We start from the raw sequence: 19,500 nt of genomic DNA, 5'->3' as shown, positions 1-19,500 counted from the left end.
GCAAATGTGGTGCAGTCCATGAGGAGATGCACTGCAGTACTTAACGCAGCTGGTGGCCACACCAGATACTGATTGATACTTTTGATTTTGACCCCCCCTTTGTTCAGGGACACATTATTCAATTTATGTTAGTCACATGTCTGTGGAACTTGTTCAGTTTATGTCTCAGTTGTTGAATCTTGTTATGTTCATTCAAATATTTACACATGTTAAGTTTCCTGAAAATAAATGCAGTTGACAGTGAGAGGACGTTTCTTTTTTTGCTGAGTTTATAATTAAATTGAAAACATAGAAATCATATTTGGTAGCGGAATAACATTTGGGGAAATCAGGTCTAGGGGTTTTTTCCTTATAAATTAAATAGCCTATCTATCTAAAAGATGTAATGAGTCTTGTTAAACTACGAAAAATTGCAGGAAATTAGCTTAAAAACAAACAAATTCTTAGGTCCCTCAAATTAAACAAAAGCAAGCTGGTGGTGTATTTATTATAGACTATCTCAATAAACAATAATACCATTTTTAAAAGGGGAGGGGGTTGCGGCGTGACATTTTTCAAATGTAAAAAAAGAGAGCCCTGGGAAACAAAGGTTAGGAACCCTGATCTAAGAGAATAATTCATTCCTCTCTTCTCTTCCACTCACTCTCAAACTATTTTACCTCACCCTCTCTGTTCGCTAATGTCAACATCTGAAGAACACACTTGAACAGATCTCTTCCTCCTTCATGAATTTGGTTTATCCAACGCACTTCTCCCTTTCCCGCTCATTCACCCACGTGTCCTTGTTACCTCTTCACTCAGGGTGCGTCGATAGTCTGCCAGCTCCGAGAGGGACTGGTGACCTTGTTGGAAGAACTGGGACTGGGCTTCCATCATAGACACCATCTGACAGAAAAACACAGAATAAAGCATCATCATACGATCAGACTAAACAATACATGCCACAAAGACAACTCAACAACTGCTCAAGTAAACTAATTATTAGACACTCACATGTGGACTCAACCATGCGACACTTACAATATTCCCAATGATAAAAGTTCCCACATCATGAAACTCACCGCCATCAGGATGTCGGTCTTCTTCTTGGCCTCGATGACATTGATCTAGGAGAGAGGACGAGTGAGTGAATAGGAGGGGACAGAACATGTGTGTTGGTATGACTGCAGCTGCTAGTACAAACCACTGGGTATTAATATTTACCAGCCTGCTACAGGGGAAACCCTTAGGCAATGCTGTTAGCATTCACCACAGCAAAACACATGACACTAAGGGGAGGTGCTGCTGCATATTTTATCAATGCCATTTGTTAGAAATATATCCTGGTCCTCCTGACAAATCTGTTATGTAAAATTATTTCTAGTATTTTGTTTGAGGCCTTCCAGTAGGGTCATGTTCTCAAACGGAAAGCAAGCAGTGTAATGAACAAGATTCCCAATTGAGCTGGAGTCTACAACTGATAGTTTCAACACTAGTCTGTAATTCAATTCCAGGCAAACCACTTCAAACCAGGCCCAGTGTATGTGAGCGCGTCCATGTCAGTGTGTAAGTTAATGTTTTGTCTCTAGCATACTTTCCATCAATCACCCAGTTTTGACCTTCCCCAAAATACACTCTCATCCTCCAGCTTTGATGACCTCACCTGTAGTACGTAGTCGAGGGCCCCGGAACGGAAGGTCTTGCGGGTATTGAGGAGGGCATGGCTGGCCTCCTCCACCTCGTGCTGCTTCCCCCGGGGGGCCTGAGCGTTCCTGCTCAACGCCGCCTCCAGACTCTCACTGCCCCGCTCAAACTCCTTACGCACTTCCTTGAACCGACGCACGTCCCTGGGAGAAGGGGAGGGGGCATTAGGAGAGAGAGATGAATGAATGTGGCCCATAAAGATGTGGGTGGGACTGGGGGATGTTGTGACAGCAGTCTCTGGTAGTGGTTTGAAACAGAAGGAGTGCCAGACTAACTCACTCTTTCACAAAACTCTGCAGTTTCAACTTCACCGACTTCTGTGTGGTCTCAATCACTTCCTTGGAGAAAAAGAGAGAGAGAGAGTGAGAGAGAAATAGAGGGAAAGAAGGGGGGTGGGGTAGATGGAGAGCGAGCGAGAGCGGGGGGGGGGGGGTGGTAGAGGGAGAGAGATAGGGGCAGAGAAAGAGAAAGATACTCAGAGACACCTGACATTTAAAAGTGGTTGCTACAGTAACTAATGTTGATGGCAAGCGATGCACAGTAGAGGAGTCCAACTCACCCCCTGAGCTTCCAGAATCACTGCCAGTTTCTGGGAGAATTTCTCCAAACACTCCTACGAGAAAAGAACATGGAATGAGTTTAACTTATTTATCAATGATTGAATACAATAGAACTTCCACTTACATTTTAGTCATTTAGCAGACGCTCTTTTCCAGAGTGACTTAAAGGAGCAATTAGGGTTAAATGCCTTGCTCAAGGGCACAGACAGATTTTTCACCTAGTCGGCTCGGGGATTCGAACCAGTCATCTTTTGGTTACTGTCCCAACGCTCTTCATCGCCAGACTACCTGCTGCCCTTCCCTTGATAAGAATGTACTATGATAAAGACATTAGGATATAACACTAACCATAACTTAACACAACACTATGTAATAGCCCTATATACAGATAGGTCCCTCCTACACTGATCCCAAATCAGTGGTTAGAGTGTACTACCCAGCATCTCTATAGACTCACCCCCATCATGTTGTCCCCAGAACAGTGGTGGCCCAGCTCTTTGAGCCCTGTGACAAAGCTCTTGCTGGTCTGACAGTAGGCCCTGCCAGCCTCTAGCATGGAGTGGCACTGCTTCACCAGCTACACAATAACACAATGTGTCAGGATTCAACACAACACAATTCCATGTTGCAAAAGACATCAAAACACACTGCAATGCATACAGCATGACATAAGATTTCAATATGACATGGTGTAACATTGTCCAGACGCAGAATAGGTTGAGACTCACAGGAATCTGACATTTGATTGCCAAAGTATGCATCTGAAAATGTTATGTGCACCAATCCCTTTAGGGAATTAGGAATATCAAGTGATTGAAAGTACATTGTGTGGTCAGTTACGTTTCTCTGGTAACAATAGAGTGGGGAAGCAGCACTGGAGTTAGTTCCCTTCAACTCAGGTGAAACACCACCATGTCTCTCACAGTTCATAGTCACTACTCAGAGGAAGAAACTGACCCTGTCCAACAACTACTTCCTCTACGGTATGGATGGCTGGGTGTGTTTATAGAAGTAGTGGTTTGATACTGGGAGCATAATGGAAAAGTGGGGACTTTGTGTGTGTGTGTATGACTCTCTCACCTTTTCTAATCGTGTCTCCAATTCACAGACATCTCCTTCCACCACTTCAATGGCAGCCCTGGATGAAACAGACACACATTAAGCCACATCACCACAGGCAGAGGGTCTTGTCTTATGCATCCACACCCTCCTTGGGCAACACCATACTGGTCTGAATGTTGAGCTGCATGCACAATGTTATCAGTTCTACAGTAAGAATTGCTGTGGCTCCATTACGTTTATTTGCCTGTAATATCAGACGTCATGAGAGTTCAATCACCAACAGTACACATGATTCTTCAAATGATATCTAGTAGAGTTTATAAATGGGCCTGTCAGAAGGGCAGTGGAAGGATATTGTGACTGCTGTGACTGTTAGTCTGTGATTCAGTATCTCCTCTGTTCTTTCTCACATCAACGGCCCAACAGTGTGGTTTCCGCTGCCTTCCACCAAAGACAGACAGTTACTGAGAAAGTGCACAAAGAAAAATACAAAAAGAGAGAGAAGGAGAGCAGCAGAGAGAGAGAGAGAGAGAGAGAGAGAGAGAGAGAGAGAGAGAGAGAGAGAGAGAGAGAGAGAGAGCGCATCTGTTTGTCTGCTGGTAGTGTAGTAGAGACAGTGGCTGCAGTTTATTTCGCTGAGTATCATTCATATTGAAATGGGCCTAGCCAGGCATGACAGGGGTACCAATACAGGACTGAGAAAGGTTTGGTGGAGAGAGTAAGATAGAAAAAGATAACTTTGAAGAAGGGCAAAGATAGAATTGAAGATGGATGGAACAAAGCCTGTGTCAGACACACATTGTATTCGTTACCCTCTGAATGTGTGTGTGTCTGTAACGTGATACTAAGGTGATTAAACGGAATGCATCTGTGCATTTGTATGAGTAAGTGCACCTGAGAGAGAGAAACCTCAAGTTTCCACAGCGATCCACCCCCAAAAAACACACTTCCTGTCTCTTGTTTATCACCTCAATAACTCTTGCTTCACTTCCTGTTCCACTCCACAAGCCCAGGCCGCCCCCGGTTACCTAGCAACGGGAGGCAGATGTTTGAAGCTCTACCCCAAGCACTCTGCCTCTGTGTGTATGTACACTACGGTAGCATCTCTTTTCCTCTTTCAATACATATTTCCCGAGATGTCCCTCTCTCCTCTATCCTTCTTTCACTTCTCTCTTTTCTAGTCTTTCAAAGCCTCTTTTCTCCAAACGTCACCCTCTCCAGTCCACCACACTAGCTGTGTGTGAATATGAAGGCCTACCAGAGTTCGACCATGGCTTTCATCTAAAACCTTCTCCTCCCCCTCTTTTTCTCCTCCTCCACCTCTCTCTCGCTCTCTTCTCGGTCAAATGAGACCTCACCGCTGCAGAATGCACCAATGACTGCCACAACAAGTCAAACTTTCCGACACTGTGTGTTCCTCCCAGAGAGACCATGAGCCAAGAATGAGGAAGAGAGCGAGAAGAGAAAGAAAGAGATAGAAAGAGAGAGAGAGAGAGAGAGAAAGAGAGAACGAAAGAGAAAGAGAGCAAGAGATGGAGAAAGAGAGATAAAAGCTCTTCAAAAAACTTGCAAGGTTAACCAAACAAGAATTAAGAAAATATCAAACAGCAAAAGATTGAGAAAGAAAGAAAAGACAAGAGAGAGTAAGAGTCTAACCACTGTCACTTCTTCTGATCTGCCAGCTAAAAAAAAGGGAGGCACACCCAAAGCAACAAACCTCATTTATTAGCTACATTCAAAACCAAAAAATCCACTTCCCTTTTGGTTTTATGTTGTGTTCCTTTTAGAGTTAAAATAAAAGCTATATTTTGACTGAAAGAGAATAGACCAGGCAGAGGTTGGTGTGCTGCATTCCTACATTGACTTACAACCTGGGCTTGTAACCATCTTGGTGGCATATGCTCCTAAATATTGTGCTGTGTGACCTATAATTTTGATTAGCACCAATGCACCTTATCCATTGAATGGCAACATTCTATATTTGCCGTTGGGAGCAAGCACGGTTGTTAGATTTATGTTTCGCTTCAGGTGCGGCGGTTGTTACATTTGTATCATATTTGTTTTAACTAACATTTTAAAGTTGGGAGCACCAGTGCTACCAATGAAAAAGCCATTTTAGTTGTATTAAGTTGTATCAATTATCTTTCATTCCAGCACACAAAGCCAGTCCCATCAATGAGAAAAGGCAGTGTCTCGCCGCAGTGTCAATGCCCAAAGAAACTAATTTCGACTCATTGCAGTGACAAATCTGACCCCAAGCATGAGGCAAGACCCCAAACTATCTGCAGGGCTGACACTCATTTGACAAGTTTATCATGTGGTTGTGCTGAACTACAATGCTGTAGCCTACTACACTGTAGACCAATATGCCAACCCAGGATAAGATTGTACAGGTAGTTTTGAAATAAAAAAAGAATGTCTTCACTTTTCTATTTCCTCACTGTTAGGGATGATGCAAGCAGGATGTCATACTTTTACCCTATGTGGACATGTGGCAGCTCTGAAACTATCTGAATAATGTATTACAAAATCATAGAGTAGACCTACACAGGCCTACCCTTTAATCAGGTATTATAACTTCTTGTAACTGTAATAAATTGGTAGTCACATAACTGAATGCAGCATTTACAAATAAGCTCTCACCTTACAATGTAACTGAATGAATAATGCCTATTTGTAGACTGTTACCTAAGTCATTAAAAATGTTTTTCAAGGGTTAATCTAGACCTACCTGAATCGGGGGGAGTCTTTGAGACACTCTTCAAAGTCCAGTTTGACAGTCATCCTTCAGTTGGTTTGACACAAATTACACCAATAACGCAAACGCAACTATTTCTATTGATATTGAATGTGACATGGGACAGTGCGTTCGAAAATATAATATAGGCTATATATGAATATGTAAGATATAATATCTTACATATTGAAAGTATATTACATTGTTTGTAGGTTTTTACCATAAATAACTTGTGTTCTCTTGAATTAGATTCTTCTCGACATCAAATCATGACATTAGGTGTCAATGAATCAGTCGAATCGCGGCTCTCTCTTATTGGACTAGCAGGTTATTACTGAATTGATTAGAACAATTTAAATAACCAAATAACTGCAATCGATTAGTTCATGATAGATACGTTTTTCCACTTCGCTCATGTTAGCTTTTTTTCTCTGTACTTTGGTACGCGCTTGCGTCACGAAAATGAAGAAAAAATGCCCCAAAAACGTATCGCAAGGGTTGCTCATTCCACGGTGAATAATCCAACATTAATAAAAACACAGCACCGCTGTCGCAAATAAGATTAAACAATAAATGGCATTTCCCCTCGAGGGCCCCCGGGATGGCGAGAGTGACACTGTAACGAAACAATCACCTTCCTATCCTATCTCTCTCACCCGGCCGGTCCACCCCCTCACACTATTTCCGGGTATGCAAAGTGCATGCACAAACACAAAGATTGTTTATTATATTGACAAGATATTCGAGTGACCGCTCTAACAATGGAAATACATGTCCTCAAAGATGGAAGGCAGGCGGGAGGAGGCGAGATCAGGTGGGACCATTCTAGCCAATTAGAGGGCAGATACACGTGTGAACAACAGGCCATAGAGATAGAAAGAGGACTCATCTTTGTACCTGTGCCATTGTAGCGTCTGTGACAGCATGGGCAGCGCATTGAGGGTATCTCCATTTTAAAGTAGTCCATTTTCTTCTTCTTCATTGGTTGATTGCTCCCAACTGATAGGAATCCCCACCCAGTTGACTACTTTAAAATGGTGGAAGCCTTCAATGGCAAAGTCAATGCTAAAACAGGTTATTATATTTATTCCTCACTTCGTGGCTTATTTTTTTCATGGGATAGATTTCGGGCAGAGTAAAACCTCTTGCTTCACCTCTTCCTCTCTGAATTAAAGCAAAAAAGCCAGTTTTGTGGTGGTAAGGAAATGGTTAACATGTAGGGGTTATGATTATATGAGGGAGAAATTGCAACTGGGATAAGTGGAATAAATATTAAATTCATTCTAAGAGGTAGTTATTATAACCATGGTTGAATAAATGTGGACTTTTTGTAGGCGGGCAATTCCGTGGTAATAGAATGACGCTGAGACTTTAAAAGTATGCCAAACAAAACCATTGATTGCAAAGTTAAACAAACCATACAACTCTATACACAAGTACTACTTTTAACAATTTCCACACAAAATTTTACAAAAACACATTTACTCGAAGAACAGGGCAGATGTAATGTTTGGTAACAGAATGATGGCAAAATCTCCCTTAGTTTTTTGTGACCATTTTTTCCAAAAACTCTGTTAAAGATCTACCCCGAATTAAGATTCAAAGATGTCTGCAGAAAGAATGGGGTGTCAGCTATAATATGACAACTTGAGTTTAAAATAATATATTTTGGTTATTGAACTATAGTAAATAAAGTGGATTAACACCCGGTAACAATATTACATCATGGGTCCCTGATCTGTACTATACATAAATGCATAATTATGAGCGTCATTCCCTTAATGGTGATGTATCCTGAATAAGTACACAAAGGTAGAAAAATGTAACATCCTCATTTGCTTGTTTGGGTTTTATTCTACATACTGGCTATTATTCTAATGAACTCCGCCCCCAAACAAGACCACATTTGGATGGCCCGGACCGGACCAAATCTGTATCAATCACAGTACAGCACAGAAGAGCACAGCACACTACGGTAGAATATAGTACAGTACAGTACAGTACAGCACACTAGAGTAGAGTACAGTACAGTAGAGTAGAGTTCAGCACTGTACTGTACAGTACAGTAAATTATACTGTACTCTACTCTAGTGTGCTCTGCTGTACTGTACTAAACTCTAGGCCTACTGTACAGTACTGTACTGTATTTTACTGACCTACAGTGGCGGCTCCTGAAAAAATTCTCAGGAGGGGCAATTTTTCTGATGATTTAGGTGACCTACACACATTTTAAAAAAGATATGTCCAGCAACAACATGAAGACAGGGGCAGCATATAAGTCAATACCAGAAGCATTTATTGACTGATCTGGGGAGATGGATTCCAGTTTCTGTGACAGATTATAAATAATCTCTGATGCCTTTGTTATATTAGCTTTTGGTTGAATGTACTGTCGTAGTAAATATATAATGTTATAGCTTGGTCTGACTAAAATCTTGTGCATGACCCATTTTGTGTTGGGCCTTTGTATTCAATACAATGAACAAGAGTCCTATCTTGTCAGCCTTGTCAGCAGGTGGCTAAGGATAACACCCACGCCATAGGTCTCTCAGTTCTTCCAACTCACGAGTTCTTGCCCTGAGGACACACACACACACACCCACACACACACACACACACACACACACACACACACACACACACACATCATCACTGATAAACACACACACACACACACACATCATCACTGATAACAAACACACACACACACACACACACACACACACTGATAACAAACACACACACACACACACAAATCCTCTTCTCTTAGGCTGAACATCTGAAGACAGAGAACCCGACTCAGAGCCAATGCAACAGTGACAACAGTGACGATGTCACCTGGAGGTGACATCGCCCAACTCATCAGGACCAATCAGAAGATCAGAACTACTAGATTCAACCTACTTCATTTTATTGTATAAAATGTCAGCACACAATGTTTAGGGGCTCTTCTGATAAACTCCCTACGAGTTTGACGAACGGGTCCGTGCACGCGATTCCAGATATCTTTACCTCTGAATAAACTGCCTTATATTATACAATTATCCACCTTGTCCAAAAGTCTCTACTTTTTCTCCGTTCTCCAGTAAACTTGTTTTATCAACAATAGTAAGGTTCAATGACACAGAAAGCAGTTCAATGTCGGGGTACAGAGTCGCTCTCTTACCAGGATCGCGGTCCGCTCTGACCAGGGTGAAGGTGGCCGGCTCCACCTCTCTGTCCGGGACTCTGTCATCCAGTCAAGTCTCCCAGCTGTATTGGGATTCCGCTGCCAGCAGCGTTTTCATTATTTAGTCTGTTCGTAGCGGGTATGTACACGATCAACAAGATCAGTCCAAAACCGAAGATCAGTCCAAAGCAGAATGTTTGCAGAATGTTTGTAAACTAAGTCTACAAATTAAAAACATAAAATAACGCCACACTGCAGGTCGCAACATAGACGCTGGTAGCCGCCATTGTCTTAGTTACGTTCAACGTTACGTCACGTATGACGAAAGCGCGTAAGTGCATGCACACAGACACCCATAGAGAATGTATTGAAAGCTTTGAAATGTGAAAAAAATAGATTTTACATGACAGGCTATGAGAGACTTCTGGGCGATTTTCAACCTGACTGAAATCGCCCAAAAAACGGGCGGGGCCATTTGAAGCACGACTTTAGCCTGATTTGACATTTAGTGGCTGGCAGATCAGACGTGAACACTGATAACTGCTGTTGCCGTGATATAATTGATTAGAAAAAAAATCCCTTCCTTTTCCCGTTTGGCAGTGCGTCGCCCATATCGCCCTATTGAACAAGCCGTCCATGCCCAAATGTCTATCACTTTGCTTTCAACCATTAAAAGCACAGCAAAGTTCCAATGGGAATACAATGTCAGATATTTTGTTTATTTATACAAGAGATTAATGTGTTATCACTGTGCTTCATCTAATAGCGGAACTAAATGTACATTTGACATTTTAGTCAGTTACCACACGCTTTTATACAGAGCAATTTACTGGAGCATGACCTGGATTGCAGTTGAGATTACATTAAAAGTACATGGTGCAAGTGATCAACGCCGTTCAAGATTCTGCACAGATTATTACAGCAATTGTGAAGATATCCACAGACCTATGATGACCTATGCATGCTATGTTGAACATGCACACTTTATATGATTACATAAGAAGACATGTATAGTTACAGTAACCTCAAAATGTGGCCATGGATGTGTTACTCATTTTAAGGTTGAATGTTACATTTGTTTGTAAAATAGCCTTAACTTTAGGCTATTTACTGTATTACAAATGTCATATTGAATTGTGTTTGGTTGACAGCACAACCAAATATCAACATTTAAAGGAGATGTAGCCTATCTACTGCTTGGATAGTTTCATCTGAGCCACTGGCTTAATCCTACTCTTTAACTTTTATTTTTTGTTTAGTTGGAGACGTGAATCCAACATACAGTGGGGAAAAAAAGTATTTAGTCAGCCACCAATTGTGCAAGTTCTCCCACTTAAAAAGATGAGAGAGGCCTGTAATTTTCATCATAGGTACACGTCAACTATGACAGACAAAATGAGAAAAAAAAATCCAGAAAACACATTGTAGGATTTTTAATGAATTTATTTGCAAATTATGGTGGAAAATAAGTATTTGGTCAATAACAAAAGTTTCTCAATACTTTGTTATATACCATTTGTTGGCAATGACACAGGTCAAACGTTTTCTGTAAGTCTTCACAAGGTTTTCACACACTGTTGCTGGTATTTTGGCCCATTCCTCCATGCAGATCTCCTCTAGAGCAGTGATGTTTTGGGGCTGTCGCTGGGCAACAGACTTTCAACTCCCTCCAAAGATTTTCTATGGGGTTGAGATCTGGAGACTGGCTAGGCCACTCCAGGACCTTGAAATGCTTCTTACGAAGCCACTCCTTCGTTGCCCGGGCGGTGTGTTTGGGATCATTGTCATGCTGAAAGACCCAGCCACGTTTCATCTTCAATGCCCTTGCTGATGGAAGGAGGTTTTCACTCAAAATCTCACGATACATGGCCCCATTCATTCTTTCCTTTACACGGATCAGTCGTCCTGGTCCCTTTGCAGAAAAACAGCCCCAAAGCATGATGTTTCCACCCCCATGCTTCACAGTAGGTATGGTGTTCTTTGGATGCAACTCAGCATTCTTTGTCCTCCAAACACGACGAGTTGAGTTTTTACCAAAAAGTTCTATTTTGGTTTCATCTGACCATATGACATTCTCCCAATCCTCTTCTGGATCATCCAAATGCACTCTAGCAAACTTCAGATGGGCCTGGACATGTACTGGCTTAAGCAGGGGGACACGTCTGCACTGCAGGATTTGAGTCCCTGGCGGCGTTGTGTGTTACTGATGGTAGGCTTTGTTACTTTGGTCCCAGCTCTCTGCAGGTCATTCACTAGGTCCCCCCGTGTGGTTCTGGGATTTTTGCTCACCGTTCTTGTGATCTTTTTGACCCCACGGAGTGAGATCTTGCGTGGAGCCCCAGATCGAGGGAGATTATCAATGGTCTTGTATGTCTTCCATTTCCTAATAATTGCTCCCACAGTTGATTTCTTCAAACCAAGCTGCTTACCTATTGCAGATTCAGTCTTCCCAGCCTGGTGTAGGTCTACAATTTTGTTTCTGGTGTCCTTTGACAGCTCTTTGGTCTTGGCCATAGTGGAGTTTGGAGTGTGACTGTTTGAGGTTGTGGACAGGTGTCTTTTATACTGATAACAAGTTCAAACAGGTGCCATTAATACAGGTAACGAGTGGAGGACAGAGGAGCCTCTTAAAGAAGAAGATACAGGTCTGTGAGAGCCAGAAATCTTGCTTGTTTGTAGGTGACCAAATACTTATTTTCCACCATAATTTGCAAATAAATTCATAAAAAATCCTACAATGTGATTTTCTGGAGAAAAAAATTCTCATTTTGAATGTCATAGTTGACGTGTACCTATGATGAAAATTACAGGCCTCTCTCATCTTTTTAAGTGGGAGAACTTGCACAATTGGTGGCTGACTAAATACTTTCCCCCCCCACTGTATTAATGATTAACTTGAAGATTACATTAGAAATCAACCAAAGCTTGAAACCCTAGGCCTATATATATTGTCTATTTTTAGTTTAACCCTGAGTTGAATTGAAACAACAGCTGTCGATGACTTTGCAAATGCTATATAGCATGGTTACATTTCATTTGCTCTGTTAAACCTTTGAAATGATTTATATGACAACAGTGAATATATTTAGTTATTAAGAGGTCTCTCAATAATCATTCTCATGATAGCACATTGGTAGTAGCCAGTGACAAATATCAAAGCTAAGCTTGGTTAAAGCCCTGGATGGGAGACTAAATTAATAGCTGTAGATAGATCAACTCTCCAGTAGGAGGTACTCCCCAGCCTATAGTTTTTTTCTGATAGTGGATATAACACTGAAGCTCTGACGTTGTTTCAAAGGTACAAATTCAACATATTTTATACAAGGTTTGTCTATGACGGAAATTTGCTACTATGATGACATAATCCTGTGGTTGAAATTCCACCCTCAAAACAACAGTTAATTACTTTTTTGATGACATTTACTTTTTTTCAAATCCAATGTATTTTCCAAGTAGATTCCACATCACAATATGTTGACAAATTACATTGAAACAACATTGATTCAAACAGTTTGTGCCCAGTGGGAGGGGTATTTACTTCAACATTATTGTGTTTTGAATGTATTTCTAATACCTTTTAAGACTTCTAGGACCCCTAAAAATCAAAGCCTTTACTTATTCCAAATGTTTATGATGGAAAATGGTTTAAACATTCATATATGCCTTAAGGTCGATGTCCGTTCCCCCATGGACATGTCATTAGCATAATAAGAATATCCCCATAAAAATCTGTCCGTTTAAACTAGAGATATCAGCTTTTTGCATTGGATGCTCTCAATCCACCGCATCCGCCTATGTCGCACTTCCACATCTGCAGTAAAAGGTGACAGAGCTAGAGTGGTGTTTGTTAGACAATGAGACATGCCGAAAATCTGTTTTCTCACAAAATCGTCTGTAGTGTCCGAAAGGTTTGGTCTACAGTTATGACCAATGTATGGAAAGGTGAGACTCTCACGATGGTGTTCTCCGTTTTGCTCTATGTCCTCCACAAGTGTCAGGAGACTCGTTTGAAGTCAGTACAGCTGATCTGCCAACTTCTGTCTGAGGCATCCGAGCTGTTTGGGCTATACACTCATATGACCCCTCTGTGCAAAGGTGAGGCTCTCATGTTTTGCTCTAGAACGCCCACAGAACTCACAAGACTTGTCTGAAGGTCCCTGAGACCAGTTGAAAAAATTAATGGAAGTAAATATGGAGACTGTTTAATGCCAAAAATATGGGGTTAAATACATGTACAAAAAAAACTGTTTGGACACACCTACTCATTCAAGGGTTTTTCTTAATTTTTTACAATGTTTTTGCATTGTAGAATAATAGTGAAGAGATCAAAACTATGAAATAACACATATGGAATCATGTAGTAACCAAAAAGGTGTTAAACTAATCTAAATATATTTTATATTTGAGATTCTTCAAATAGCCACCCTTTGCCTTGATGACAGCTTTGCACACTCTTGGCATTCTCTCAACCAGCTTCATGAGGTAGTCACCTGGAATTCATTTCAATTAACAGGTGTGCCTTCCTCAAAGTTAATTTGTGGAATTTCTTTCCTTCTTAATGCGTTTTGTGGTAGAAATATTTAACTCAAAAATATCTCTCAAAAAAACGGAGCTTGTGAATTCAGAATATACTTTATTAAAGCGTAACAAAGCCGAGCTGGTCCATGGAGCAACTGCTTGCCCTGAACCGGAGCTCTCCTTTTATACAGACACAAATGCATAGTCATGCTTATACAACCTACACAGTTACTCCATTATATGTACATGATTAACATCCTTCGGTGTCACATGTTATTTACTTACAAGGGCTATGTGCGCTTCTCTAAATGGGGCCTCTGTCTCTTATCTCATTATATTGGTGGCTTGACTCAAGAAATTATATACATACATACATACATTAAAGAACAATCACACTGTATTGACTATATTCACTATCCAGGCATGCATCTGGAATACAAAGTATAAATCATGTTCATTCTGTTTTACCCTTATCATTTCATAACACATTATAAAACATATAAATTAATACTTAAGCATGGTTTACACATGTCATGTCCATAACATACATTTAAGCCTTTCCCAACAGCCATCCTCCCAGGACCCTGAGCCACTATGGTTTTTCCTCGTGACTATGTGCATGAGGCTATGTGTGTCAGGTCATAAGCACAAACAAGTGATAACACTAGTTCCATTGTTACTCCAATCTCCACACAGCCACAACGAGAAGTTGTATCTCCATCACGTCATTGACATACCCAGACCAACTGCAGGGAGTTAGAGGGAACTATCCATTATCAGAAGCACAGCGTTTGCACTAAAGAAATGTCTCTGCTCTGTTTTAACCCTTTAATTGGTTCTTAATCCATAAGCATTTAAGGCATTTAGGCGTTTTATTCTACAACATGCATAATTAATATAATTGGTTTTCATGTTGTCCGCCCCTAAGTGAGATAGAGTAGTTAACCAAAAATTCCCCACAGTTTCAAATCAAATGAAATTGTATTTGTCACATGCGCCGAATACAACTTACAGTTAAATGCTTAGTTACAAGCCCTTAACCAACAATGCAGTTTTAAGAAAGAATACCTAAAAAAAAAAAAAAAGTAACAAATAATGAAACAGCAGGAGTAAAATAACAATAGCGAGGCTATATACAGGGGGTACCAGAACCGAGACAATGTGCGGGGGCACCGGTTAGTCGAGGTAATTGAGGTAATATGTACATGTAGGTAGGGTTATTAAAGTGAGTATGCATAGATAATAATGCAAATAATCTAGGTAGCCATTTTATTAGATGTTCAGGAGTCTTATGGCTTGGGGGTAGAAGCTGTTTAGAAGCCTCTTGGACCTAGACTTGGCACTCCGGTACCACTTGCCATGCGGTAGCAGAGAGAACAGTCTATGACTAGGGTGGCTGGAGTTTTTGACAATTTTTAGGGCCTTCCTCTGACACCGTAAGAGGTCCTGGATAGCAGGAAGCTTGGCCCCAGTAATGTACTGGGCCTTATGCACTACCCTCTGTAGTGCCTTGCGGTCGGAGTCCGAGCAGTTGCCATACCAGGCAGTGATGCAACCAGTCAGGATGCTCTCGATGGTGCAACTGTAGAACCTTTTGAGGATCTGAGGACCCATGCCAAATCTTTTCAGTCTCCTTAGGGGGAACAGGTTTTGTTGTGCCCTCTTCATGACTGTCTTGGTGTGCTTGAACCATGTTAGTTTGTTGGTGATGTGGACACCAAGGAACTTGAAGCTCTCAACCTGCTCCACTACATTCCCGTCGATGAGAATGGGGGCCTGCTCGGTCCTCTTCTTTTTCCTGTAGTCCACAATCATCTCCTTTGTCTTGATCATGTTGAGGGAGAGGTTGTGGTCCTGGCACCACACGGCCAGGTCTATGACCTCATGTCACGACTTCCGCTGAGGCTGCCTCCCCTCCTTGTTCGGGCAGGCTTTGGCGTTTGTCGTCATCGGCTTACTAGCCACTGTCGCTCCATATATCATCATTCCATTTGTCTTGTCTTGTCAATTACACACACTTGGTTCATATCCCCTCATTAGTCTGTGTATAAGTGTTCCCTCTGCCCCCTTGTCCTTGTGGGTGATTGTTTTATGTGAGTTGAGTGATATGTCGGTGGAGCTACTCATACCTTGTATTGCTGGGGTAGACTTCCCCCTGATTACCGTATTAACCCCTTGTTTCATGTGTCTCTCCTCAGGCCGGTGGTGGCTGGTCCGCTCCAGGAGTCTGAGGTGTGGGAGGTCCCTCCACATCCTCTGGACATCGAGGGGACCCTGGCGTACTCTGTCCGTTCCATCCTGGATTCGAGGCGTCGGGTGGGGGGCCTTCAGTACCTCGTGGAGTGGGATGGGTACGGTCCGGAGGAACGGTGCTGGGTCCCGGTGAGGGATATCCTCGATACGGAACATTTCAAGAACTTCAAACGTTTCTTCAAGTGCAGTCGCAAACACCATCAAGGGCTATGATGAAACTGGCTCTCATGAGGACTGCCACAGGAATGGAAGACCCATAATTACCTCTGCTGCAGAGGATAAGTTAACTAGAGTTACCAGCCTCAGAAATTGCAGTCCAAATAAATGCTTCAAAGAGTTCAAGTAACAGACACATCTCAACATCAACTGTTCACAGGGGACTGTGTGAATCAGGCCTTCATTGTGGAATTGCTGCAAAGAAACCACTACTGAAGGACACCAATAATAAGAAGAGACCTGCTTGGGCCAAGAAACATGAGCAATGGACATTAGACCGGTGGAAATCTGTCCTTTGGTCTGGAGTCCAAATTTGTGATTTTTGGTTCAAACCGCTGTGTCTTTGTGAGACGCGGTGTGGGTGAACGGATGATCTCCGCATGTGTAGTTCCCACCGTAAAGCATGGAGGAGGAGGTGTTATGGTGTGGGGGTGCTTTGCTGGTGACACTGTCTGTTATTTATTTAGAATTCAAGGCACACCTAACCAGCATGGCTACCACAGCATTCTGCAGCCATACACCATCCCATCTGGTTTGGGCTTAGTGGGACTATCATTTGTTTTTCAACAGGACAATGACCCAACATACCTCCAGGCTGTGTAAGGGCTATTTTACCAAGAAGGAGAGTGATGGAGTGCTGCATCAGATGACCTGGCCTCCATAATCCCTCGACCTCAACCCAATTGAGATGGTTTGGGATGAGTTGGACAGCAGAGTGAAGGAAAAGCAGCCAACAAGTGCTCAGCAAATGTGGGAACTCCTTCAAGACTGTTGGAAAAGCATTCCAGGTGAAGCTGGTTAAGAGAATGCCAAGAGTGTGCAAAGCTGTCATCAAGGCAAAGGGTGGCTATTTGAAACATCTCAAATAGGAAATATATTTTGATTTGTTTAACACTTTTTGGGTTACTACATGATTCCATGTGTGTTATTTCATAGTTTTGATGTCTTCACTTTTATTCTACAATGTAAAAAATAGTAAAAATAAAGAAAATGGTGTGTCCAAACTTTTGACTGGTACTGTATATGTTTCCTAATCTTTCTTATATCTCTCAGATATAGGAGAGACACTTCAGAACAAACTTCCTTTTATATGTTTGGGGGACTATCTGTTGCGCCGTGTAGTGAACCTGTTATTCAATGTGTTTGTATGGGCTAATAGCATTAAGGACATATATTTTTGGGATACTTCAAGGGGTCTTAAAATTCAAAATCAAATAGCTAAATGATCCTTGGAATTACCTTAAAACAATTCCATATAGCTTAGACAGGGCTTAGACTCTGATGGGTTTTAATAAAACATATACAAATATAGACTCTTGGCTTTCATTTGACACCAAATTTGATGTGCTCCAATGAACTTCACATGTTAGTGCTCATGGGGCGTTTTACATGGAAATGCCTGTGCTTATTCATAGGAAGGGTACACAACTCAGAAAGGACCGGGACCTGGTGGAAGCTAAAAGTTAATTTGGTCTGTGGTTGACTGGCCTGGACAGATCATTTCAGTGGCTGATGGTCTATCTAGACCCATCATTTTTGTCTCTCTGGCGCAACACCTGTGTACACAGAGGCAGCTAAATATGCATGTACACATATATGCATGCACACATGCACACAGACATACACAAACACACACACACAAACACACACATATTAGAACACAATCTAACATTTGTGCTCATTAGTAGAATATAATAAAATAGAATTTAAGTGATGTGTTGTTAAATGGCCTTACTCTGCTGGATGGTATGCAAGCAGCCAGGCCTACAAGATTTTTAAAAACATTCGTCAATAACTCCACAACTAATCTTCCAGCACCATCAGAAATGCTTGGAGCAGGGGTGTCAAACTCATTTTAGCTCAGGGGCCACATGGAGGAAAATCTATTCCCAAGTGGGCCGGACCGGAAAAATCATGGTATATATAACTTAAAAACAACAACTTCAGATTGTTTTTTTTGTTTTAATACGATCAACATACAACATAAAGCTGGAGCCTGAGGACAGTGTGTCCAAAATAGTACAAGCACAACATCACTATTAATCATAAAACACGTCAAGTTTATTTGAAAATTCTAAAGAAAAAGAACACACAAACACACAATGCCTCAGTGATTAACAGAACTGTTTCACAGATCACAGAACTATATCAGGGTGTCATTTCTCAGGCAGAAATGTAGATAAAAATAATGAAATCCTGTTCCCCAAACAAGTGCAAGAACCACAGAGTCAAGAATAGGTTAAATATACAAATAAAATAAAATCAATTAAAAACAATAGCACATCAACATAAAAACATATAAACATAAAGATGGAGCCTGAGGACAGTGTCCAAAAGCACAACATCACTATTAATCATAAAACACCTCAAGTTATTTGAAAGTTCTGAGGACAAAGAACACACAAACACACAATGCCTCAGTGATTAACAGAACTGTTTCACAGATCACAGAACTATATCAGGGTGTCATTTCTCAGGCAGAAATGTAGATAAAAATAATGAAATCCTGTTCCCCAAACAAGTGCAAGAACCACAGAGTCAAGAATAGGTTAAATATACAAATAAAATAAAATCAATTAAAAACAATAGCACATCAACATAAAAACATAAACATAAATCTGAAAGCGTTGCTCAAACTCCCGTAACAGTCCCGTTATTTTATCTTTGAACCGCTTCATGTCTGCCACATGTTGGGTCGCGCACACATTTTTCAGACAGGGGAAGTGAGCTGCATCACCACCGGCAAGTTGCGTCTCCCACAATGACAGCTTCAACTTGAAAGAACGTATGCTGTCATAATACTGCGTGACAACTTTGTTGCGCCCTTGCAGCTGTTTGTTCAAGTTATTCAGGTGCTCTGTAACATCCACCATAAATGCAAGGTCCTGCATCCATTCTGCGGAATGAAATTCTAACACTGGTTTGCCCTTTTCTTCCATGAACTGTTCAATTTCTTCTCGTAAATCAAAGAAACGCCTCAGCACAGCACCTCGGCTTAACCATCTTACCTCAGTGTGGTATGGCAGGCCATAGATGTGGTCTTTCTCTCTGAGAAGGCTGTCAAACTGACGGTGATTCAGGCTTCTGGATCGGATGAAATTAACAGTTTGGATGACCACCTTCATGACGTTATCCATCTTTAATGACTTGCAACACAAAGCCTCCTGGTGCAAAATACAGTGAAAAGTCAAAAAATCACGTCCTCCATTTGCAGATTGCACTTTCTCTCTGAACTTTGTCACAACGCCTGCTTTTTTCCCGATCATTGAGGGCGCACCATCTGTAGCCAGGCTGACAGCGCG

General features: G+C 41.5%; 1 protein-coding gene across 1 annotated transcript; it reads right to left on the bottom strand.

The window, feature by feature from the left end:
• Positions 1-262: 262 nt before the first annotated feature.
• Positions 263-6,690, bottom strand: LOC311126308 (arf-GAP with coiled-coil, ANK repeat and PH domain-containing protein 3-like). Its single transcript, XM_084200319.1, has 8 exons — positions 6,037-6,690; positions 3,324-3,381; positions 2,701-2,820; positions 2,243-2,296; positions 1,963-2,021; positions 1,643-1,826; positions 1,062-1,106; positions 263-885 (listed from the first exon to the last, which is right to left on the bottom strand). The coding sequence occupies exons 1-8, from the start codon at positions 6,087-6,089 to the stop codon at positions 769-771; spliced, it is 690 nt and encodes a 229-aa protein (XP_084056445.1). The 5' UTR covers positions 6,090-6,690; the 3' UTR covers positions 263-768.
• Positions 6,691-19,500: the final 12,810 nt, after the last annotated feature.

Source organism: Coregonus lavaretus (assembly GCF_964263955.1).
Source record: "Coregonus lavaretus genome assembly, contig: HAP1_SCAFFOLD_3571, whole genome shotgun sequence".
NCBI lineage: Eukaryota > Metazoa > Chordata > Actinopteri > Salmoniformes > Salmonidae > Coregonus > Coregonus lavaretus.
This window is presented reverse-complemented; position numbering and strand designations above follow the sequence as displayed.

What these genes read in the sequence shown, in the direction of transcription:
- LOC311126308 (XM_084200319.1), bottom strand. Translation starts at nt 6,089, where the DNA reads ATGACTGTCAAACTGGACTTTGAAGAGTGTCTCAAAGACTCCCCCCGA. An exon ending in TGATTCTGGAAGCTCAGGGG is followed by an intron (nt 2,022 to 2,242) that starts GTGAGTTGGACT and finishes TTTTTCTCCAAG; the next exon opens with GAAGTGATTGAGACCACACA. An exon ending in AGACCGACATCCTGATGGCG is followed by an intron (nt 886 to 1,061) that starts GTGAGTTTCATG and finishes TTTTTCTGTCAG; the next exon opens with ATGGTGTCTATGATGGAAGC.